A 26655-nucleotide genomic window follows, 5' to 3' on the forward strand; every position below is an offset into this window, starting at 1 on the left:
TCCTGCAATTAGATCTCTCCAAACACTTTTTCACTCCAGTGTGCAAACCAAAAGTATTTTACTTGAATTGGCCTGAAATCTTCCTCAGGCTGTGGATGGCTAAAGGAGGATGGGGAACACTGATTTTCTTGCTGAAAAAAAAGCATTCCCAGTTTCCACCACCCTAAGATAAATAAAATGTGTTACTTTTGTTTGAAGTGCCAAAAATGAAAGCAAAGCACTATCCACAAAAATGATCAGGAAGATGGTTATGTCTGGGATTTTGGTTTTGGGGGGTTTTTTTTGGTTGGTTTTTGTGTTTGGGGTTTTTTTTTTAAATCTTTTAAACTACTCTTGAAAGGATTACATTTACCTCAAAACCAAAAGACACACTTCCTCTGTGGTTCTTCTGCAGTAATATTCTGCAGAGAGGAAGGGATTTTCAGCTCCTCAACTAAAGTTACTCTGCTTCCATATAAAGTAACATAGCATTTATGCAGAAATCTGTCAGGAATACAAAGACATTTCTGAATACAGAAAGAATTTCAGAATTTCCTCTGAAATTGCAACCAGTTTTTCTAGCCACACTCAGTTCAGTATCACTTTCTTTCTGGAAGTCCCTACATAGTACTTGTGGGAACTATTCTCCCTGGGTTCTTTTATTGTTTGGGGTTTTTTTTAAGATTACTGTTAAAATCAGTGCACAGAAATAAAAAATAGTTTTCAATGTTTTCCAATGCAAGGTGCCCTTAAGACAAAACATCTCATACTCTGAGTAATAATGCCAGGTTTACGCACTAAGAACAGTTTTTTGCATTCTGTTAGATTTACACAGTTAATTCCTTCGTCCTAGCATCTTCAGCCACAAGCCCCAAGATTTATAAATGACTTAGTAGTATGAACTTTTACAGCCAAACGTCAGTGAGAAAAGAGTAAAACAAGACATAACTCTTCAGCCACAGCAGACTTTTTTGTCCTCATTTCATCCCAAAATGTAAGTTAATAGTTGCCAAATTTCTGTGGTCCTTCAAATCATGCTTGAAGTCAGTACCAGATCCCTCAGAAGGCTTGGTCCAGCAGCTGAAGAGAACTGCCTGGCCTGCCCAAACTGTCACCACGGCTCTCAAGTAGGAACCTAGGGTGCGGGTAGATATGGTGTACTTGAAAACCGTGAGATGACCTGTGGACAAACTAACTTTATAGGTGCTTATTATCATCTCTATGGTAACAGCTTCTTGCTCTGCTTTTTCTGAAAATTTCTTAGGAATCCTTGTCTCCTCTAATGGCAGAACTATACTCCTACTGGGTAAAAAAATATCTTATTACAGAACAGCTTTGGCATTACTTTTGTTCTGGATAATCTAAAACTAACATTGAAACCAGGGATTTTCCAGTAAAAAAAAATGCCTGATAGAAATTTAGGTACAGAAGAAGTCTAAATTTAGAGTCTGAAGAATAAGTTAGTTCTAACTTACATTATAACAGCTTCTGACATAGTGCTCTACTGAATAAAAATGGTTCACTTACCTTAATGAAAACAATTAAATTAATAGGACTGCATTCTTCTCAGTGTTTACAAATTTGAAATTTAATAAAATGGCTTCTTCCCCATCTGATTTGTTTAGTTAATATCCTACCACCAGTAAGAGGCTCCTGTTATTTATCTTTCATTACACTTATATTCTTTTTAGCTAAGAAGCCTGCTGATCTCTTTTTCTCATTACTTCTCATACCTAAAAACAACTTTTATTTTATCAACAGAATATTGTTGTAATTTTTAAGTTCTAGGAGAAAAAAAATAACTAAGAAAGGATCTTCTCATTGTGACCTAGAAGATGCTGAGCTGTGTTCTACAAAGCAATAGCATGCAGCAAGGCACTATGGCAAAAGCACATGGTTCCTCTGTCAGAATTCACTTGGGTGTACTGACAAACCAGGCATGAATGCTTTAATCACTACAAAGTGACTGTATACAGCCAAATACAAACCTGCTTTTAAATTACTGTCCTTATACAACAACTAACTTAATGGCATGACTTTCATGGACCGAGGTTGATGTAGTTCAACATACGTTAGCTTTCGTGACTATAAATATTTTCAGTGCAAGTCATAAGAAAGAGCAGTTTGTTTCCAAGCTTCCTATCCAGCATCCCTGACTTCCTATCCAGCATGAGGAAAGGGATCACTCAAAATTGCCCAGCCAGGTCTAAATCCATCCCGGTATTGTTAATTGCTGCCCTAAAAACTTACTTTGTTATTGATAACCTGATCCATTACAAAACATTAAAAAAAAAAAAAGGAAAGAAGAAAAACAGGAAAACCATGGGCCTTTCCCACTAAGTGGGATGTTTTCCCTATCATCCTATCCCTTTTCCTTGGCTTGAATACAGTCTACTTGATTGCAAATTTTTCAATTCTGACTTACATTTGCTTTTAGGAACATTTACTTACATGACAATAAACATGTCTGTATTCCTTATACCTGTAACGTAGAACCCATCACGTATTTTCCCAGTACAAGTGGGCCTTTGGGGGGAAAACTTCTTAACATTTGTCTCTCTAAGAACTAGAGCAACTCTGGCACATGGTGTCACATTGCAGAACACATCCTCATCGTCATCTCTCCTGAAGCAGCTATACCGGGGGCCCTTCCTGTGAAGATCAGATTGTGCCTCTATGTTCAGGACCATCAGATCTGAAATGTCAGTTAATGGCATTTTGACAGAGACAAGAAAAAGCAATTCTTTGTGAGAAAGGGGAATAGATAAAAACACCACTATTTTGAAGGAGTGCTGAAAAAAAAACCAATTTTGGAATCTACATTGTAAATATCTTTAGATGTTTTGACAACTCAACATCCTTCCAATACATAATCTTTACGTTTCAGTCAGAGCAGTTTCTTGAGTCAACTCAAACAAGATCAGTGTTAGCAGTGGCTTAAGGGAGAAACTACTTTATACAAGTAGAGAGAAAAAGAGAAAAAGACAAAATTAAAGAAGTCTAATGTATGCTGTTCTGAACCTGGACTTTTTCCTTACAGATGTCTGGCCACAGTATTTTGAGGTGAATGTGCAAACTGTGCAAGTTGCTTTAAAAAAGCTGTGCTGTTTCTTTAAAAACCTGTTGTCTTCTGCATAAAGATTGTCTAAAACTGTTATTATGAGGCTCCACATTTCTTGTATCTATCCTGAACAAGATCCACTCAGTTCACGTCTATAGCTTTTCCTCTCCAAAAGCCAAACTGGCAGTCTCAGGCAAGCATCCAAAATCTAGTTGCTGTTTTTCTTCTTACAGACTATCTTCAGGGAGAGAGAGATGTCACCAGTCCAGTGGTGCTCCCCACGAGGCTCTCAGGCTGCCACAGCACCCCAATGCATTGCCTTGTCTCTCTCAAAAAGATGCAATGTAGCAAATAAACCAGACTAGTTCTGCAATCAAAATGCAGCAGGGATATTTAAGAAGGTGCAAAGAAAATTGTCAGAGGCCTGCTGGACATCTTCCCTTGATTTTCATTACAGAGACAAGCTTAATAGGAATTAGGCTCTTAACTGTCCACCAGGTTAACAAGTCTGAGGAAGATGCATGAAGGAAAAAAAAAAAGTTCTTCTACTACTGCTCTATTTTTGTTTGGCTGTGCTACGAAGTGTTTCCATATATATGAGCAGAACTGGTTCAAAATAGAGAGAAGCTCCTGATTTGGTGAGCCAGATGCTGCCATTTCTGCATTTTCACCTCTCACAGGAGAGGCGGAGACCTTCGCAGTACCACCCTGCAGCCACTCCTCCTGTGCAGCCCTGGGAATGTACCGGCGTTTGCTCCACATTCCAGCAACCAGGAGTTCTAGAGCAACCACATTAACTCCTGTCTTCTTGAAATTCATTACAGAGTAGTAGCATTTTAAAGTTTTAAAGAAGGTTTGGGTTTTTTCCACATGTGCTATGCTGTTAACGGCAAAAAGTTCACAAATGTCAGTGGCTGAAGCAGAAGGGAAACCAGCCCTGAAGTAGGAATCTCTCTAATGGGGTTAGACTAAATAAAAATCATACCGGACTGTTGTGTAATTGTCTGGGTTTGGAAGACTCTCAGCCAATTTAGTTTAGAAAAGACATCAAACTGGGGGGGAGACACTTATTTCAAAAACACTCAGCAACCACAAGAGTAACAGGACCAAAGGTACATGTGATGAAATGATTCAGCACTTCTGTGACTTTATTGACTATATTTTAAGGCAAAGAGCAGTATTAGGTAATATAATCTGACCAACTATATAATACAGACCACACCGCTTCTAAAAGAACACCTCTGCCTGGATCCTAAAAGCATGTGAATGGTTAATAAGGGTCTTCCAGAAAGGTATCTGGTCTGCATTTGAAAACCAGAGAGAGAAGAGGTTGAACCATATTTGGATTTGATTTTCCTGGTTAACAGTGCAAATATCACCAGCCTACAATGCATATGCACTCATAGTGATCAGGGCAAAATAAACAACACAAACAAATGTATAACTATACCTACACACACACACACACACACCCCTCCTGTGTCCTGGCTATCAGACAGCAGAAGGGATTTCATGTAGATCACAGAAGAGGAAGACCCAGGTCCAAGGGAGGATGCAGCAGTCTGCTGCTCCCTGCACGCCTAAACACTCACACATTTGTACAATACACAAGTTTTTGCTGTTTTTGGAACTCACTTTAACTCAATGCATTCCAGCATATTTACCAGAGGTGCTACATAAACTGGTAAGAAAACAAAAATAATAGGAAGAGAATAATAGAAGAGATCAGAAATATAGTTAGAAAGAAAAGCTGAAACTCCAAAGCATTTCACTGGATAGTCATTCTAGAGAGGAAAAAACCAAAAACAGATTTAAGGCAGAGTTGCACACAAATAGCTTCATTTATATCTGCATACTTCCCAAAACCAGGAATACAATCTAAAACTAAGGCTAGGCTAAGCTAGAGACTCCCATTTAAAATAAGACTGCAGACTCGAGAGCACAAATTACACACTTGTTTGGGGTTGTTTTTTACCAAAAAGGCAAAGTGTGGTGTGGGATTTAGTGGGGGGAGAAGGTGAAAGGGAAAGGGTCTGATTGTCCCCATTAGGACACTGTATCAAAAGGTGAAAATAATTATTGGTAACATCCAAGACAGCCAAACAGCCCAAGGGTCCCATTGCACCAGGTGCTAGACAGAGTCAGATTTCACCTCCACTCAAATAAATTGCCAATGAAAGAAAACATTAAAAACACATTACTACAGTGGTGGCTATCAATATAAAGCTGCTTCTTAAAAGGTAGAATATGACCACTGTGATATCCGCAGTCATTCCGAAAATGAAGGGAAATGCTGCTAGTAAGGTAAGTGGTTATTTTATTTCAGAAAATAAAAGGAGTCTCTTTTCCAAAAGAGGAAGCAGAAACAAGACTTTTTATAACCTGCACAGAGGTGCTCCAGAAATCAGAATGAATGCCTGCCAGAAACCAGTCTGACCTCAACAATTTGGACCACGTCCACAGAGCTATACTTACTAAGAGTACGTTGCTTGTACTGATGGTTAAATTGACAAGAAGATCAATAGTACCTGAGAAGGTGAAAAAGGGAGAATGATCCACTGAATGGTGAGCTGATCAGCCTTTGTTGCAAGAGGGAAGAACATATCCCATTTGCTTTCATTCTCCCTCCAAGATGTAAAATGCCTCGCTACAGAGGATACTTGAAAAAGCTGGTCATAGAACAAAGCACAACAGGGGCTCTGAGGGCCAGCGCAACAGGTCAGCAGCTCCGCTCACCTTTGCAGAGATCACAGATTACTGCCTCTGTTCTTCAGGATCAAACAAGGATTAAAATCATGTTAGTGAGAACTGTCTGCATGCTCCAGACTGAAACACCAATTCCTAATGTAAAGCTATTGTTATGAAACCATACAGCTATGGAACATCTGAATGGATAACTATAAACATACTCACACTTGCAAGCCAAAATTATTTGGGACTTACGGCAAGAAATAATAGGGAAAAAAAACACGGACTGTTCTTTGTAACAGTGTTTATATCTTTAGAGAAAGCAAATGGACTGGAATATAAGCACAGGCAAAGTCAAACATTTGATGTTTGCAATCAACAAGTGAAACACTATTTCATTGTAAATAAGAGTTAATGCTAACAATGTTAACAGTGTTATTCTTGTCATGTAACTCTTACTAAGAAGGTAAGTATTCTGCTGTTGTATAGAATTCATCCTTTTCAAGCCTTCCTCTTCTTTCATCACTCTTTTCTCAATAGGACATTGAAGCTTGTAGCTCTAGCTTAATAAGGGGAAGGGGGAGCCTTCTGCAGCCATAGGATCCCACTGACATACGTAGTGCTTCACATACACACCAACTTTCCTTTCTTTCATACATCTGTGAGATGTGGCAGTGATTCCTTGTGTAACATACATATACATTTAAACATAGAATTAACTCAAGGGCTATGGAAAATTCAGTGAGAAGCGAAGACCTCAAAATTGATGCATCTCTTAATTATTCCAGGTGTTCCAACATTGTCATCATTTAGCAGTGTAATAATGAAGTTATACAAATAGGGAAAACACTTTTAAATTTGGTGCAGTACAATACAGTGATAAAGATGCAAAATGTGACTCCTTATAATCATGTAATCACCGAAGAAAATATTTTTAGGTTACACTTGTAACAAAAATGACTGCCATAAGGTATCATTTTTGTTAAGCAATGTTAGAAAGCAGCTAGAATAATCCACTGACGCATAATTAAAAACAATTCTCAATCACCTATGGAAATGAAACCTAACTGAAATACGCACTAAACCTGTAAAAATAATTCTTAAGTGGCTTACTGAGTAATACTTCAGAAAAATCGCTTTTTATAATTACACAGACTGTGTAGCAATAAAGCAGTCCCTTAGAAAGCAATCATTATTATGGAGTCCTATCCTGCAAGAAAACTCAAACTTCAAAATTAAACTTCATTCCATTACCAGAAAAAAAACCCTAATTGGTCTTGGAATTTTTCACAAAAATATTTCAGAAGATTCATATCAGGACAATTGGAGCATTTTATTTAGACATTTATTTCAAACAAGCATCCTATTAGTTATCCACATAAAAATTCTGTATAATTGAACTACCAAGAAATGCCTCCTTCAGCTAGTGTAATGCAGTATTCACTTTGAAGGGCTCTGGAACAATATGAATTCAAGAGTTTAAGCTCTACAGGGCAAATGTTTGCTCTTGCATGCTTAAAACCAATTTGTGCCATGTCTTGTACATATTGGAATATAAAGATGTTTTATCATGTCTTGTAAAAGTTTACAAGGTCTGGAGTGCTGCTTTATTTGACTTCCCTTCTTGGAAGAGAGACAAACTGTTTTGGTTTAGCTAAAAACCACAATGACTATCCAACAGCGTAAGATAAATATGATTAACAATAGAATTGGACAAATGGTATCAAAAGTTTCTAAAACTTTCAAGAGGAAAAAAGGACATGTTTTTGGTGGTGCTTTGACTGGCACACAGGTTTCTAGAATTGCTCCAAATGTTATTAACAAGCTGTTTTCCATTACCATACAACAGGACTTTCTCAAAATGTCTTTTTCTCATTTTTTCCCCATAAGAAAAGATTAAAACTAATGCACATTTTTAACCAAGTTTTATCAGTCTTTCAAATTATACAATTTCCTAGAGCAGCTCTCTGAAATACATATTTTCATATTTCAAAATTAATACTTTTTTAAAATGTTAATTCAGGAAAATGCACTGCTGGTGTTGGTTTCACTCCACTTCAGGATGAAAACAAGTATCAAAACGTCATAATTTCAGACTAGCCAATAACAATTTACTGAACAGCCCTAGCAATTCTCCTCAATCTCTAGGACAGTATCTTATACACTGTAGACTAATTTAGTCTGTTTAGAAAACTCACATTTTATAATGCAGCATATGTTGTCCAGATAAATCCCACTACCGTGTCTATATTACAGATCTTCCCCCCTTTCAGAGCTTTCACCATTAGATACTTAGATAACAAACATGAAGGGATAAAAATATTTCAACCCTAGCCCAAGCAGCAAGCCAGTATCATCATTCAAAAATCTTAGTGTTATCTCTAGTAAATCAGCTTTCAAAGTTCTGAAAGTAAATAAGTAGATATGTTTGCAGCTATTAACTATAAAATAAGAATCTGAATATACTTACTCTATTTCTTCTATTGTAGTAGGAGAAAAAAAGTGTTGAACTTGTTATAGAGGAAGCATCAGAGATAAATGATTTCTCAAAAAACTCGCATGCACATCTTCACATGCTTATGAGAAGTTTAAAAGAAACAACTGGTGAGGAAAAGCAGTTAGCAATGGAGGAGAGTCTTGACACAAGCATGAGTAAAACAGAGTGGAAACACAAAGCTCAAAAGGGATACCATATTCTCCAGATACAAATCAGACAGGAAAAAAGAATCACGCGAAAGATGAAAGAAGAGCTGACCACAGAATCGCACAACAGCTGAGGCTGGAAGGCACCTCTGGAGATCATCCAGTCCCAACCCCTGCTCAGAGCAGGCTCAGCTAGGACAGGCTGCCCAGTGCTGTGTACATTCAAGTTCTGAATATCTCCAACAATGGAGACTCCACCATGTCTCTGGGCAGCCTGTTCCAGTGTCTGACTACCCTCACAGTGTGAAAAAAAAAATTCTTTTTCTGTTTCAGTTTGTGTCCATTGCCTCTTGTTAGGTCACTGACTACCCCTGAGAAGAGTCTGGCTCTGTCTCCTTTACACCTTTCCATCAGGTATTTACACGCGCAGATGAAATCCCCCGAACCTTTTCTTCTCCATGCTGAACAGCCCAGCTCGCTCAGCCTCAGCTCGTTCAACAGGTGCTCCAAACCCTTAATCATTCTGGTGGCCCTTTGCTGGACTAACTCCAGTACATCCATGTCTCTTGAACTGGGGAGCCCAGAACTGGACACAGCCCTCCGGGAACAGAGCCCTCCAGATGCTGCCTCACCAGGCTGGGTGAAGATCATCATTCTTGACCAGCTGGCAATGCTCTGCCTAACACAGCCCAGGAGGCTGTTGGTCGCCTTTGCCGCAAGGGTACATTGCTGGCTCATGGTCAACTTGATGTCTACCAGGACCCGCTGAGCCTTTCCTGCAAAGCTGCTTTCCAGCCATTCAGCCCCACAACCTGTACTGGTGCATAGGTTAGGCGCAAGACAAGGACCACTATCTCCCCAGCCTCTGTAACATCTCAACACAGAACAGTTCTAGCAAAATGCCTATGTGCAAACAACCAAGACATTCACAGTTCCCTATATATGCATATACAGGCGTGCATGCGTGTGCATTTATATGATGCTCACACATATGCACATGCATACACAGATTAGCTGTAAGTAAATGTATATACAAAAACATACAGACAAAAAATATTTGAGGGTTGCTATAGAGAAAGCTCAGTTTGTTTCTCAGGTCAGGCCAACCTAGCTAGCTTTATTTTCAAGTGTAAGAGTAAGACCATAACTGTTTTAGATGAAAGTTACAGGACTCACTTTGCCTAAATTAGAATACACAGTCATACCACTCCATGAAATTCTTTTTTCCCCTAGCCAACCATATCTGAAAGATGAAAAAATTAACAGAAATATTAGATGAAATTGGTGGCATAAAAGAACTACTGTATTCTGACAGTGGAGCTCAGTAAGCAAATCCTACTTTCTATTTTATGCAAGTAAATGGGAACTGATTGCCCTGCAAACAATAGTTGTGGTAAATCTAGGGACTAAATTTAACTGCAGAAGAATTCTGATCCTGCTGCAAGAAGAAAGCAGTGCAGTATTACAAATATAAAATTGTCTTATTTGTCTCTACAGTAACATCTACTTTTCCTCACCATCTCTTCCAAGTAAAGGAGGAATCAAAGACAGTAAATATCTTAGTTAAGAAGTTTACATGCATAAGGTGTTGGGGAGAAGTGTGTTTTCTTTCACTACTTACTCACTGACAGAAAGAAGAGTAAAATCCTTAGAGGAGATGAATAAGAAAGAAAAGCAGTAATACGATGAAGCTCAGTAATGGCTTATAAACTAGCCAAAACATAAAAAAGAAGAGAAGAAATATGCAAAAAGATAAAGATCAAAAATCAAGTGTTCTGCATTCCCGTGTTAGTACTGGTGCTTAATATATTCATGATCTAAAATAGCACAGGGCAACAAAGCAATGAAGAAACACAAAAGAAGATATTAAGTAGGTTAGTAAAGACTGAGAAATTTCTAGGAGACCAGTCCCTGCTCAGTGAATGGACGACCTGATAGCCATCAGTTTACAGTACTGGCAAATGCAAACTAGAAGAACAAATCATGTGAATCACTGGGATCTAAACAAAAGCATAAGTAAACCAAAAGCAGTTCTTTTTCATTTGCAAAAAAAATTCACCTCCTACCAGAAGTCACCAACAAAAATGATGGTATTTGAATGTCTACCGCTATAAAATTGTGCTCCAAAAATAAAACTAAATGAGTTTGTTTCCATTCAGGCTATTACTATGGCTCAGTACATTGCTTTGAATATGAAGATTCAGCGGCTATTCTCTCTAGTTTTTCATCTTGGGATCTTTAATATGTTTTCAATCTAATTTTAATTTGTTACAGAAAAAGAGGAATTAACTTTCTTCTCAAGGCTAAACTTGTCTCTTGTGCAGGTATCATCAAGTACAGAAAAAGCAGGAGGAACAGTTGCTACATTTTTTAAAAGTTATTTAATTAAATAAGGCAGACAACGAGTTTTTTTCCATTAGTTTACTGTTTCTCAAGTCCATGTTTTTTCAACAAAAATAATTAACTGTAGAATATGTGCCATGCATGAGCAGAATTTTCATACTTTAACAACCAAAAAACCCTCTGCAGTATATTGTCTGAGTAAGCAAACAGCTAAGCATGCAAGTCAGGAACAGAGTCTGCACAGTTCATAGGACGCTGGTGTCCTTTGCAATGACAGCAAGTGCAGCAACAGTGCTTTTAGCTAAGAGGAGGCTGGGTGGCTTCGTTTTTGACCAGAATGCTATCACAAATCAAGATCACTAAGAAGGCTATAAAGCTGGTCTGACACAGGTTTGAAAAATATATCAGGATGCTTAACCCTTCCTGGAACTATCTGAAGGATGGGGTGGATGCATGCTGTAATGCACCCCAAAATCCCACTCTGAAGATGATTCAGCCTGGGCCCTGGCTGGAGCACATCGGGACTCCCTTCCCGCTCACAAGCTTGGCATACCTTTACTGCAGAAACCAAAGTGTGCAGAGGGTAATTTGCACGCCTGGAGATCACACCTCAATTTGAGTCAGGGTGTCTATCAGTTTAGAGATAATTTTGCCTCTGTGTCCCAGCTGTAAGATGGGTTAACAGTCTTTATATTATCTCACAAGATATGGAAGTAGTTGCGTATCTTCCCAGATAAGCGTATCAAATCTCACGTAGGATGGACCAGATGCTTTGATACCAAAATGCTGTATATTTATCTAATTGCATATATCTAATTGTGCTTAATGCTACTAGAGACATTTTCAGATATTGTACAGTCCTCCGAATGTAGTGATAACAAAGGAGCACCCTGAATGAAGCTGTGCTCTGTTTATACCTAGATCCAATACAGCTACTGGCACTTCATATCTGGGAAAGGTAACTCACAGCCAGCCTGCCAAAGGAGAACAGTCCAGCCTGGTTAGAGTCCCCAGGCTCTTTGCTGCAAGGTCTTCTGTGGCTCCCAATAGACCCTGATCTTCTGTCTCTTGCCCCAGTCACAGTCAGTTTCTCAGTCTCTCTCCTGGGAAGAGCTCTTCCCTGTGCCCACCCCCTTCTCTGCAACTTCCCCTCTGCTCCCACCAGGTATATTTTGTCCATGTCCCTGCAGCTACCTAAACTTTTGGGCCTCACCTCTTTCCTTCCCAAACAGATGCAGAGAACGACCAGTTCAGCTAATTGGCGTTGCCTAATAGGATGCTCTGTCCAGCAGAGAAAGACCTGAAAGCTGTAGCAATAGATCTGAAAGACCTGGTAATTGATGCAATGCTATCATCCCCTGTCAGCTGCAAGAGAAACCAAATACCTCCCTGCTATTTTAATTTTTGTCAGCATCATTCAACCAATCACCTACTGCTTTTCACTTTTTAACTTTGGGGGAAGGAAAACAGCAGCAAATAGAACTGACCTGGATGAATTTAAATGCTCAAGTTAACACTGCTAACTAGGATGAAAGGAATTGTTGCAAAGGTTTTCTTCTTCTGAAGAAAACACTGATAACCAAGATTAGCTCCTGCAAAACACAGAATCATTTAAATTTTTTTCTTAAAAGGCAAAGATGCTGTAGCTAAGCAACCTGCCTTTTCCTTAAACTGAAAGTTGGTTTTCATAGCACCTTGTTTATCACTAAAAGCTCTGACAAACCTCCACCTTATTTTATGTAATTGTGTCTGGAGGAACGCCAGATTAGATATGGTATACTGTCATAAAGGGACTTTTCCCATGAATGCAGATGATGCAAAGTTATTTTTAAAATAGCATCTGAAATGTGTTCTTTGTGTCACTGCCTGCTCTTCAAATACACCAAGTTCTGTGAGCAGCCGTCAGTCTGAGAGAACAGATATGCCTTTCTGCTTTTGGATCCAAGAAGCGCTGGCTATGTTTTCTTTATTTGTGTACTGAACTGAGCTGCTCCCCCTTCTGTCTTAGATTACCCCTTTAGCCCATGGTTTGATATAGCATTTAGTATTTGTATTCTACCACTAAAGAACTTGTTTTCTTCTAAGAGGAAATACATCCTGATGTACGCTCTCTATCCTGGTTTGGGTACTTCACTTGCCCTATCTTGGATGTGATCTGTAGCTGGGTACTTCTCTTGCTCCATCTTGGATGCAATCTGTAGCTCCATGGATGATGATTATTTCCAAATTAGAAGTTAACTATATTCCATAAACCCTGTTCACTCAGATTGAATCACCAAACAGCTTTCTTTTCAAATTTTTCCTCATTCTGACTGCATCTTTCCTAATGGACAGGACAGAAAACACAGACAAGTAATAAGCAAAACCATTAATACTGGGCATGATCCACTTAGTTGCGACTTTGGATGTTAATCTCATCATGCTTCCCCTCCCACAGAATATGTGCATTAATAGCCTTTTCCCAGTTTGACAAGGGCACTGGAAAGCATCTGTTTGAAAAACCTGCAAAGTGCTGGGCTTCTTCCTCTCTCCCAACTCAGATCCCATCACAATTTTATTTTTAATAGCCCCCGCCTCCCCCTTTTTCAGTTGGTTGTCTGTAACACTACATACAGTATAATAAAATATGATGGTCCCAAATGTTTTGCTAAACAATAGAAAAAAGATTTTGGCTGTACTGATAATTTGTTTTCCTTTCTCAATTGGTTTTGTGTTGGCACAGAATAAATACACACACAGTAGGCCTATGCATCTTTCTACAAACACAGATATACACACACTATATACAGACAGCAATGCCACTTTTTTGTTTAATCTGCCTCTCTCATTCCCTCTAGATATTTTTGCACGCTGTCATTTGTGGAATACTGTTGAAACCCAAAGGGATGTCAGCTGAGCCTGCCTCACATTGCAAGCTGTTGGCAGTCTCATTAAGGATGGGGGAACAGCGTGGAGTCTGCTGCTGTTTTTCACGGAGTGATGCTACTGGTTGGAGGCATTTGGCAGAGCTCAATGGACTATGCCGGCTGATTTCTTCAGATGCTCCTCAGCCTTGATTTTATTGTTGGTGTCTCAACACGGACTCTAAAGTTGTTACTAAAAGTGCCAGTAGCTGCTGCTAGCATGTATGGGGAAGGAATCTAATATATTAAAAGAAAAAATCTTCTATGGTTTCAAACAGGGTAAAAAAATGCATGTTTTCTTACCCCCATAACCAGCTTTGCCTGTACAATGAAATTACTTTGGATTTGTTATTGGGTAACTATATTTTGACTATGTTTGTTAATTTCAGAATTATCTGCATAATTTTGTTCTTTACCCAATTCATTTTAATTATTTCTAACCCTGCAAATATTACCCATCTCATCTGTTGCAGCCCCACAGAATCCAAATCTCTTGCCCATGTGTTTTTTGGGGGAAACTGTTCCCTATTTGGGTGTCAAGGTAGAGGGGCCAGGAAGGAGAACATAGCTCTCTACGCTTCACCATGAGTTGTGCCTTCTTCCCCCAGGTCAAGAAAAGAACATCTGGCCATCAGCCTCTTTTTGGCCTATATAATTTAATAAAGAGAGAAAAAAAATCACAACTGAAATATACTGTAGCCACTGCTGCAGTTTAGCTTTCCTGTGTAAGGTCTCACCTAACTTCCTGCCTAATTAGACTGGGAAGTTTCCAGTCATCCTGAGGTTGAAAGAGGGCATTCTTGTTCTCCCAGTTCATCTAGGCTGCTATGAAATCAGGGATATATCGGTCCTGTGCACAAAAGAGAACAAATCAAGAGGAAATATGACTGTATATTAGGAATTTAGGTTGTCAATTTAAAAATGGGGAATCTAAAGTTCCTAGCTCTTGCTTTTGTTTTGTATTTGAGGGCACCATACATAAAGCAAGATATTTAAGAGTCACCAATCCATCTCCTGAGGAACACCTAAATCTAAGCACAGGTGGCAGTTAAAGGAAGAATAGTATGTCTAAGCATTTTGTGTATTTGAGTCATAATATTCTTTAATTCTCCAACCATACATTATTCTTCTTTCAAGCAAGGACTAGCACTAGAACTATTCCATCACATAATCAGGTTACTCTTGATGACCTTCCAAAGCCAAATCCCAATGTCACTGTTAGCATAATCTCCTAGTGATTCTGTGCCAGAGCACGTGAAGGCAATACAGTACTTTCAAAAACAATCTATTTATTTTCTGGTAGAAGTTGGGTCCCATCCATTCCTTCTTTTTTTCTATCTAGCACATAGAGACCACTGGTTTACTATATGTTTACATTCACCATAATGCACCTCCATCTCCTCCCTTTCAATTGATTTTTATTGAGAAGATAAACACTTCAGGACAGCACAGAAAGTAGGAAAATTTGTCAGCAATGTGTCTAGTAGATTTAAGCCACTATAAAATTAACTGAAATAAAAGACAAAGTAAAGAAGCATTTTAGTAATCCATAAGTTGGTTTTTTTCCTCCTCTTGTCCATTCCCTAAGACACTCCCTTGCCCTTCTCTGTCACTTGCTATATTTTCATAGTGTTAGGGAAGAGGGGAGTTTTCTCTCTGAAATATTTAGGTTTGTGCCTTAGCTTTAAGGGCACTGGTAGCCCAGCCACGTATGGGCTATTCAGTAAACAGACTTTCAGAGCCAAATCAGAAATTCACTATGGCAAAGGCTTACCAAACAGTCTACGGAAAGGCTATGCTGCACTAAATACTCAAGTCACCTAAGAAAACTAAAGAGAGGAAGGTGGTCTAAATTAAGCAGAACTGGAAATCCAGAGATCTCCGTTCTCTTCCTTACTCTGCTGGAGACAGTCTTTGTAATCTGGGACAGAGCATTCCAGCATCAGCAGGTATTTCTGTATCTGCCTCTAAGAAGATAAAAGAGGGGATGGGGAATATAATTCATTAGCATTTATAAGGCAAACTATGTGGAAAGCATTGTTGCACAACTATGTAATTTACCCTTATTCCACACAGTAGATTCCAATGAAACAAAGTGTGAAGAGCAGAATATGGGACCAGCTTGTAAAGAAAGAAGTCCCCATCAGACTGAACTCTCCTAAAGCGGTGATTACAGAGTAAAAGGAGAGAAACCTCTGTAGATTGTTCCCAGCAACTCCTCATCCTCAGGGTCACTGTTATTAAGCAAGGAGTCTCATCCTCTTCAGGCATAATAAGGAAAGGCACTCCCTGCTTGCAAGTTTCATTTTGGAGGAGGTTTGTATTACCTATATACCCTTCTCTTAGTCATGAGAGTCTTGTTGATTTAACACTTTAATAAGTGCCATGGAGAAGGAAAAACAGCTGGCAAGTTTTTTGCTCTACATACAAGTTGAAAAGCCATTCATGAAGTGGCATTCGTCTCCTTACCCATGTTATTAACACCTTTAGGTGTGAACATGAGCCACTCACATATACAGCATCACTCATTAAAAAACTTCTGCCCGGGAATGCATATTTTAATTCCTTTTTGCATCACAGGAACTCACAGACTACAGCATCGCAGTAGTACTAAAACAAAATGACAAAACCATGCAAGTGTCCAGTATGAAAAATAAGACATCCTTTGTAACACCAGCAAACCTAGTGCTTTCTATTGTCAAAAGAGCACAAAGCAGGTCTGGTTTTACATTGATATATCAGGTTGGACTCAACAGTAGTAGAAGTGTTGTACAAAAAAAAAAGATTATTGTAAACTATGTAGAGCAGTCTTTGTTAGCTCTAAAGAACAAAAAAAAACCCACTATGCAGAATAAACAGGGACAGGAAAAAAAAAAAAAGAAGTAAAAACAACAGTGCAAACGAGTCTGGTAAATAAAAGCTCTGCAAAGAAACTTACTTGAGCACAGCCAGCTTTACAACAACACAACCCAGAATCCCAACATGAAGAACTGATCTTTAATGTACCTTTTAGGTAAAAGAAATGTTATTCTCTCGTTCAGCAGATCAGAAACGCCTACCATTCTCTCAGCAGGAGAGTGAAGCCCAGAATGCCAAGAACCCAGTCCTGGTTCAAAGCTGGTGGAGACACCATCTCTGCATCAGTGGTCCATGACAGCCACCTCAGTTTCTCATGCACAGTAAGAATCCACATCATAGAGGTGAGATTTTCCAGCTTGCGCACTGAGACACTAAAGACTGGGGAATTAAAACGTTTTTGCAAGTCATAGAAAACTTGCTGTAACCCTTAAGGTTGTCTTTCATGCAGAATTTCATTCTGTACTCAGTTTCCTAAATGACACTCCGCTTGCTTCGTGTGCAATAATAAAATGGAAGGTAGATCTTCCTAAATGTCATATTCATGAAGAAAACCCCTTTTCATAATCGGAGTGAATTCCACAGAGAAATAAAAACTACTTTTTACTCCCCTGAAAATGAATTGTGAAGAGCAAAAAAAAAAAAAAAATCCTTTTATTTACCCCCCTTCTCCAACAAATTCTTCCAGAGAGAGTAGCTTTTTGCATTGTTCTCTGCAGGACACAGTCTTAAGGACTTAGATTTGGAAGGGGGGTGTATTTGTGGAATTATATCCAGTTTGATTTGACTCAGATTCTGTTCTTCTATATATTAAGAATAGAGACCATGATTCAGAGCACATTACAGCAAACAACAGGCTTTGAACCAGATCAAAGCTGTGTTAAAGCCCACCATTGATCCTTCTTAATTTTCTCCATTTTACTTTTGCTTTGGTTTTTCTTAGTCTTCTCATAGGGATTTTTTTTCCCCTCTTCTTCTTGGTTGCAGGAAGAGATGCAACTTCCAAACCCACCTCTCTGCTGACAATTTTGCTCATAAGACATTAGGAAAAGGAGAAGCACTTGCCAAAATATATAACAACATTCAGGATAACTAGCATATGTTAGAAAACAAGGTTTACTAGATCTCATGGGAAACAATATTGTCTTCTAGGAAGAAAAATGAGATACTAAAAAATTGAATTCAGAAGTCAAAAAGTACTTGACAAAAAAAAAATCCTTTTTTTTCCATTTGCAGAAATATTTCATTTAAAATTAGTCTTTATCAAAGACTACTTGATTTCTCATTTCAAGTTTATTTTAAGAAAAAAATTCAAGTGAAAAATAACAAAAAGGATGTTTACAAAACTTCTGAGTTTTTCTTGCTCAAAAATGTTAGTAGACGAATTCATCAAAACCAATTCTTTTCCTAAATTTAGATTTGGCTTTGATAAACTGGAATTTTATAACAAATTAGGCAAACATCTCCTGACTTCTGATAGACAACCATCAATTTTCCCTACATTTTAGTTGTCCTTTCTGAAAGCACAGAAGTGCCCGAGGTGCCTTGTATCACAGAAAACAAATGGGTGACTTTGAAAACAACATCATATGCCATAATAAAAAGAAAAATCATTGAATGCATTTTGTTTTAAAGTTTCATTGAACACATATGACTGGCCAGGCTGAATGATCTATGATATGCTGACAGACAGAGCCAGACACAGACCTACAGAAGAAAGGGGAAGCAGGAAGGAGCTGAACAGAAACATTTAGTCAGCTCTGTCAAAATGTTGGCATTTCTACTAAGAAAGAATTACAGTATCCAAGTCTGTCTGTTATTCTGTATCCTACCAAAAGCCCATGTTTTTCTGAAAAATTGTTATTAGCATTTGAGCTACTTTCACTGTATTTTGCAAGGCTGTCCAGTCAAAAGTGATGCTGACATTAAAAGCCTATTTTGATTTTGAGTGTAAAATAATTGTTTGACTTACAAGCAGAACTTCATAAATCACTTCACTAGTAATACTCTTTCCCTACAGCTGTTATTTCCGCACAATAACTTAGCTTCTGTTTTATTTAACGCCAATATTCTGAAATGCAGGCATTCCTGAAACTCATGCGTACCATAACACCTTGCACAGAAAGATTTTTTTTCAGCCTACAAACGACATTTAAAGTCTATAAAATAGATAGCGTTTATACTACAGAAAATTATTCATAGTGGAAAGACTTGTTATTGAAGTGTAGCTCAGTCCCTTAAGGACAGACATACCTCAGAATTGTTGAGATGACACCTGTGCGTTCCCGAGAACCACCCCTCACTCGAACACTGGTCAATGTCCACCTTCTGTAGATTGATGTCGACTTTGACAACACCTCTGAAAATAGAGAAAAACAGCCTTGAACACAGAGACTACAGAAATAGGTTCAACTTCTTTATGATGTTGTAGCCTGCAAAGCGGAGCTACATCTTTCTTCTAAATACAGAATTTGATGAAAAGTCTGAAAACAGAGAAGTGTCATGTTCCCAAAGCCACAACTGCAGAGACACATTCTTACATTAGACCTTACTGAGATGTATTACAAAAGCTCAGTAAATCTAATGCACTGAGTAAGTGTAAGGTGGCAGGTAAGAAGTTATACACTCAAACAATTTAATGCCCTTCATATTTTACAATGCAGCAAAGAACTAAAATACAACGAACAACCTGCACTACTTTTTCCGAGGCCTCCCCAGCCGACCCCAAGTACGGTACCAGGCACTGCACCTTAACCCCGTGCCCGGTGACAACGACATCCTCCCCTTTGTTCCAGGGAACGCTATTTACCAAAACAACTGGCAAAACCCTTTTTGTACTCTCCCCAGAGACACCCCGACCTTCAGTGACTTCAGACCTCTTCTCCACGGCTCAGCGCCCTCCCCCAGCAGACACCCAAACCCCTCTCTCCCCATCTCAGCCAGCTGGCACTGGTATAATACCTGATACAGCAGAAAGGCAGCACAAGCCAGGAGTAGGCTACTGATGTCTGTGAAACCAAAAAAAAAAAATTTCCTACATACATAGGTCCTCAAGGACTATCTAAACTGTATTAGTTCCATGCCAAGAATGCTCAAGTTTTCATCATCAGTAGTTTCCCTCAATTTTTTTTGACTGAAAAGCTAACAACTCGATTTCAAAGCCAACGCTTTGTTTTATAAACAACTCTGAAATCACCAAAAGAAAAAAGGCTGTAAGACTGTAGTTGCATATCTTAAAAAAAGCCTTCAAAAATTTCCTTATTCTCTCTAAAATAACCTCCAGAATGACTTTGTACATAGAACATTTATAGCATCATCTTGTGAGAGCACATATCTGTAACTGCTTCATTGCTGTCTGGACTTAGCAAAAAATATCAGTATGCAACTTTTGATAGTTAGATCATTACACAGACTCACTCATAACAGATGAGTGCTCTGCAGTGGTTTCTTAAATCTAGGGTGCCACTCCTTTTAAGTCAACCATTTCAGCCACAAGTTTTGATTTCCACAGCCTGAACTTCCATGACTACAAACACCATCATTGCTCCTTTCAGGCTGTGGACTACCAAGGGCAAGGCCCGAACTCTATCTCAAGAACACCTCACTCACCTCAAAGCACGTTGCCTCTTTTAATTAAAGCTCAGTATATATTATTATTATAGAGCTACAGAGCCATATATCTGAGAGGCCACTTATGAACAAAATCAGAATAGGCATAAGAAAGTAAGCTTGATCAAAACCAGGACAATACTGCTCCCTCATCCCTAGCCCTAGTACAGCCAAGTGCGAAGTGTCCACAACAGCTGTATTTGGACATTCATCTTCAGACATGCTATATAGTCATTGGAGAAACACAAGCACATCATTTAAGTGATCTGAAGAAGAATGCATTAGGAAATTGTGTAGGCTAGCCAGTAGGAAGTTAGATATCATAGGTGCACTTCATCTCGCTCTGTCTCCTGTCTAAAATGTAAATAATCTGATGCTGGGCACACTTAGAAATGACCTGAGATATTTAAGTGCTGGCCCTAGTAAGTTCAATTTGAAATAGCACACACCATGCTTCTAGAATATTCAGAAATATTTTTAGTTTACAGCTTTATGCCTTTCCACTCTTGTTTTGAACAACAGCTTCTCCACAGACTGCTAAAACTACACTTCCATTCCAATGAACTGTTTTTTCTGTGTTCCAGGTGACCAACAACCTCAAGGGAAAAACTGCCATACTCTACAGACTAACTCTTCATATGATGTTAGTGGATTATCTTAACCTGATAACAAGGTATCCGTCTCAGATGCTCATAGGAATAGAGGTAACTAATTCCTCATCTGTTCACATGCAGATCCCATCAGGTAGGTTTCTAGTATTTTCTGGACCTGAGCATAAATATTAGCATGTGGGCTGGGGACAGGACCTGTTCTGCAAGTGAATAATCTCACCATGGCTGCATACAGGCATGAAGCAGGCAGTAGGACCAGGACCAACACTACTCCTTGCACTCCTAGTTTATGTTATCCAGGCACCTTGGCAAGGATCTCTCAAGCATTAGCATCATTCTGACTACTCTAAAGAAATCAGTTTGTACAGTAGAAAAAACAGTGATCATTCATCCTTATTAGGACTGCAACAGATTCACCTGGGAGACTCTCAAGCACCTTAGGGAAGTAGGTCTTTATTTCCCTTTACATGGAAAGCTTTTCCCTTGTGCACATTTTGTTTTTAACTGATAGGAGAGGAAACTCCTCTTTCCCTCTACAAACACTTCCACAAAGATAGAGGTACATATTACAAATTAAGGGTAAACTAATCACTGCTAGGAAAGGAGAAACACCTTAACAGTTTGCTGTGTGGTATCATGAGCAGACCCTGTAGAAGCACCATGTCAGTACAAAGGGATATAAAAATTTTCAAAAGAAAACTTACCTAGAGGTTACTTCTGAGAAAGACAACACATACAAGCCAGAGGAATTACAGACAGTAAGCACACTGAGCAAGCATGTGAGTATGGCCTTGTACCAGACATGCTGCAATTTGAAGAATTAGTGGCATGTTCTACTGGGCCAAGAGGCAGAAAGCAGCATAACATCCTCATGCTCAGAGCCACGTGATGGAAAGGAAGAAAATGTACTTCCAGAATTCCACATCAGAATTGATTAAATAACTTTTATCCTTTGAAAACTCTTTGATACAATTATTTTGTTCAAAATAGATATGAAAAATCATAGATTCATACAACAGCTGTCATTGGAAGAAACCTCTTGTGATCATACAGTCCAACCACCTGCTCAAAGCAGGCTCAGTTCAGTTGGGTTTTTTAATACCTCCAATAATGGAGACTTCACCACCTCTGGGAAACCTGATCTAGTGTCTGACCACACTCACAGTGTCAGAAAAGGTTTTCTGATGTTTAAATGGAATTTCTTGTATTTCAATTTGTGCCTCTTGTACTTTGTCCTTTCACTGACTACCCCTGAGAAAAGTCTAGCTCTGTCTCCTTTACACTTTTCCATCAGGTATTTACACATGTGTAAGATCCCCCTGGAGCCTTTTCTTCTCCAGGCTGAAAAGTCCCAGCTTGCTCAGCCCTTCTTGTCTGTCAGATGCTCCAATCTTTAATCATCTTTGTGGCCCTTCACTAGGCTCACTCCAGTACATCATGTCTCTTGTACCAAGGACCCCAGAAGTGGACACAGCACTCCTGATGGAGCCCCACCAGGCTGGGTAAAGAGGAAGGATCACCTCCCTCAACCTTTTGGCAATGCTCTTCCTCTCATAGCCCAGGAGGCTGTCAGTCATCTTTGCCGCAAGCACACATTGGTGATTCATGTCAAACTGGTGTCCACCAGGACCCCCTAGGCCTTTTCTGCAAAGCTGCTTTCCAGTCATTAAGCCCCTGGCCTGTATTGGTGCATGGGGTTACTCCCTCACAGGTGCAGCACTGGGCATTTCCCTTTGCTGAACTTTACAAGGTTCTTGTTTGCTCATTTCTCTAGCCTGTTTCAGTCCTCCTGAATGGCAACACAACCATCTGGTCTCTCAGCCACTCGTCCCAATTTTTGTCATCTGCGAACTTGCCAAGAGCACACCCTAGCCTATTGTCCAGACCACGAAATGAAAATGTTAAACAGAACTGGCTCCAGCATCAACCCCTGGGGTCTATCAATAGTGGCTGGCCTCCAGCTGGACTCCAGTCATCTATACACAGAAGGCTACTGGGTTGGTTAAACACTGTTTCCCCTTCATTAACCCACTCCCAATCACATTGTTCTTCTCCGTGTGTTTCAGAAGTGATTTTCAGGAAGATTTGCTCCATCGCATTTCCAGGGACTGAGGTGAGGCTGATCAGCCTGTAGTTCTTGGAAGACATCAAGTACCTCTGCCTTTTGCATGTCCTCTGTCACAAAGTTCACTGCCCCATTCAGCAGCAGGCCCACATTCTCCTTAGTCCTAGTTTTGCTGCCAGTGTACTTACTTCTTGTTGCCCTTCATGTCCCTTACCAGATTCAGCCCCATATGGGCTCTGTTTTCACTAACCCCACCCATGCATAGAATCATAGAGACATAGAGTCATTTAGGTTGGAAAAGACCTTTAAGATCCTTGAGTCCAACCATTAACCTAACACTGCCAAGTCCACCACTGAACCATATCCCTAAGCGCCACATCTACACGTCTTTTAAATACCTCCAGGGATGGTGACTCAACCACTTCCCTGGGCAGCCTGTTCCAATGCTGGACAACCCTTTCAGTAAAGAAATATTTCCTAATATCCAATCTAAACCTCCCCTGGCACAACTTGAGGCCATTTCTTCTTGTCCTATCGCTTGTTACTTGGGAGGAGAGACCCACACCCACCTTGCTACAACCTCCTTTCAGGTAGTTGTAGAGAGCGATAAGGTCTCCCCTCAGCCTCCTTTTCTCCAGGCTAAACAACCCCAGTTCCCTCAGCCGCTCCTCATGAGACTTGTGCTCCAGGCCCCTCACCAGCTTCGTTGCCCTTCTCTGGACACGCTCCAGCACCTCAGTGTCTTTCCTGTAGTGAGGGGCCCAAAACCGAACACAGGATCTGAGGTGTGACCAGTGCCGAGTACAGGGGAACAATCACTTCCCTAGTCCTGCTGGCCACATCATTTCTAATACAAGACGCTCGTGTTCACAGCCATGCCCAGACCATGTCTCCACATTCCTCCCAGGTTATCTGACTCTGCTTCCACCTCTTGTGTACTTTCATTTTATGCTTGAGTTTTGTCAGGAGCTCCCTGTCAAGCCTTGCAGGCCTGAAAATTATCTAATTTCAAAATATTTTCATAGTACTTCTACAAACACTAGACAATTTTTCCATTTGAAATGAAATGCGTTTTTCCGTTTGCTTCTCTTGTGTTAAAATTTATCTTACAAGAATGTTTGCCTTTCACAAAACCCAGTCTTCATGAACTCAATTCAAACATTTCTACCCACACTCTTCTCCTGTCTGCAGCTCTTCTGTAGCATAAACTGAACTTCCGATATGATTAAATTGTTCTGCTTTTTCCTTTTCTCAGAGCTTTACAAATTTCTAGGGTGAAAATCTACAGGAAGGAGTAACAGTACACTCCAGAAGCAGGTATATGAAAACAATCTTTCCTGACAGTTACAATCTATCATAGGCTTTCCATTTTTTCCCCCACAGTGCACATGTTGGGTTTTTTTCACTACACCTCTGCAATAGATGTTCATGCTTCATGGTAACATCACAGTTCTGGTGAGGTAGTAACAGGGACTGCAACTACTTGAGGATATAATGCTTTCAAAAGAAAAGTTTCTTTAAGCATACATGTGGCATTTACAGAAACCATCATGATGATACAAGAATTCTACTGCATTCATTTGGGATGCTTTGCCATTTTAAACACAGTCTCAGACTTGTACCCCACCGCTATTACCCAGAGGGTGCACCAGTATGTACATGATGATATATTTCTGAAATTCATCTGTGATTAATACAGTAGCTGGCACAGCCTGTTTTAGCCACCCACATTTTCAGTTATTTTTGATTCAGCATTCGGAAAATGGAACATATGGAAGAACACATCCTCCTAGAATGTATATGGACCAACTACCTGTATTATATTTATTGAACTAACTGGGAATAATTGCAGCTCTGCTATCTTGATAGAAGCAATCAAGACAAATATCAACAGTATAAGAGTAGACTCAGCTTGTCAGCATAACACATTCATCCACACTGACAATGCTGCCTGGCTGAACCCAAGCCACAGTGATAAGTTAGTAACAATATTACTTGTAATTGGGGACCATCTGGCAAGTAAGTAAATTTTGTTAATCTCCTTATAACAATAAATATTTGTTTTCTGCCAGAATTTTACAGTCCTTACACAAAATAGATACTTAAGGAGTGCACATTCTTGTTTAACACGTATTTAAGAAAGAATTAGTTGAATTGTACATAATAGATAATCATTGAAGAATGATGTCATCAAGGATTTTCTGTCGGGTCAGAGGTTTGTTTTAAGAGGCTTTCATGTCCGTCTTAATTTCTAGTACCACTGTTTGTTGGCATGCTGTTTGCCTTGAAATCTGTGCCAGAAATTGATTTAAGCTTATTTTCCCAACCTACTAGCTATCTTGATAGTTTCAGTAGTTATAATATTTCATTGTAACAACATGTTGTAAAACCTATATCTACAGAAGAATTTTTTTTTGCCTCTACTGTTACATCATAAAAAAAAGCAGAAGGAGCATGTTCTCTTTCACCCAGCCAGCTTAAGCCAGAACTGCACAGAATAATAGCCTGCCAACATTTAAATGGTGATAAACAATATCTTTGTCCTCTAGATCTTCAGAAGCTTTTTGGCACAGAGGTCACCACAGCTTAGCTAAACAGGCATTCAAAGTTTGTCTTCTAAGTTTGTACACTTATTTTTGCACCTGTAAGCATTGCAAGCAGCCATAATTAAGGTATAAGACATGGTTATCACATGCTGAAGCAGACATCATCCCCCAAATCTAAATGCCTGCTTAGATTCTTGCTGCCATATCCATTCACCCCTCCATGCTGTCCTTCATAAGTCCTCCTTACCACAAAACAAGGAGATAAGAACAACAAATTCTCTACAGCCATCCCAAATCTGCAAATGCCCACACCTCTAGATAAATGCACACTGTAATTAGTATAGTCAGTGTTTTCAGGGCAGATACCTTTTCTGACCATTCTCATTTTGGAGGCTGACACTCTCAAGAATGTTAATTTTCAACCAGTGCATACTACCTGACACCTGAAGCTCCTTCAATGTACTATCAACTGAGTATCCAAAAATAACCCTGGTGTCAAATTCACAAGTGAGTGACTTTCAGTCATAAGTCTTACTGGAATCAGCAGCTTCTGCAGGTTCAAGTTGCTTTTGAAAGTTAAAATTTAGGATTCTGCATCACTTAAACGTTTTTAAAACTATTACCTCTGCATATCCAGCCAGATTCACAAAAGGCTACTGGGGTGTTACATACAACATGATTTTGATGTGGACACGCAGTTACCACTAATTTCTTACTAACAGGACAGAGACAGACTTACCTAATTCCTCAGCCACAGCATGACTGCTGCTTTTCAGCACACATTTTCACAGGAGAGCCAGCTTTCACTAAAACGAAGCTTAACAGAAGAGTAAGGTATAGCAGTGTGGGCATATGAATTAGGATTCACCTGCAAAGAAAATCCCTTTAGGCCATTTGGAACAGTACTACAAGGGCGGAATACTTAAAGATGAATCCTCTGTTGTCTGAAGAATTATTTCAGATTTATGGCACACAGTGCTGCCTCTCTGGGGATTTCCCTGCAGTTTGGTCAGAGAGCTTCCTAGATACTTCGAGGGGCAGTGATGGTTTTTTTGCCTGAGGATGTTCAAGTTGCTGCTAGCGTCTTAACTCTGTCACAAAGCATCACATCGTATAGGAATGTGAGGTGTCAGTGATGGTGGGGTACCACTTACATTAGATTCTCCCTATGAAAAAAGGTCTTGGAGCCAAATTCAAGCTATTTAGTAAGAAACCAGTATTTTTTTTTTTTAAATGCTCCCATTACTATCCATGGGGTCAGAGACAGGTGGAAAGAAAGGGCATCAAGGAACAGTATAGAAAGTGATATAAGAGAAGAGGTTAGGAACAAGAAAAGCATTTGAATTAGAAG

General features: G+C 39.4%; 1 protein-coding gene across 1 annotated transcript in view; it reads right to left on the reverse strand.

Moving 5' to 3' along the window:
- The window catches only part of GPR158 (G protein-coupled receptor 158), a 209183-nt gene that overhangs the window by 173911 nt on the left and 8617 nt on the right, over positions 1-26655 (reverse strand). The window contains exon 2 of the mRNA XM_075022456.1: positions 18727-18832. Coding sequence (XP_074878557.1) covers positions 18727-18832 — 106 coding nt within the window. The remainder of the gene's footprint in view (positions 1-18726; positions 18833-26655) is intronic.

The sequence above is a fragment of the Buteo buteo genome, chromosome 2, assembly GCF_964188355.1.
Source record: "Buteo buteo chromosome 2, bButBut1.hap1.1, whole genome shotgun sequence".
Taxonomy (NCBI): domain Eukaryota; kingdom Metazoa; phylum Chordata; class Aves; order Accipitriformes; family Accipitridae; genus Buteo; species Buteo buteo.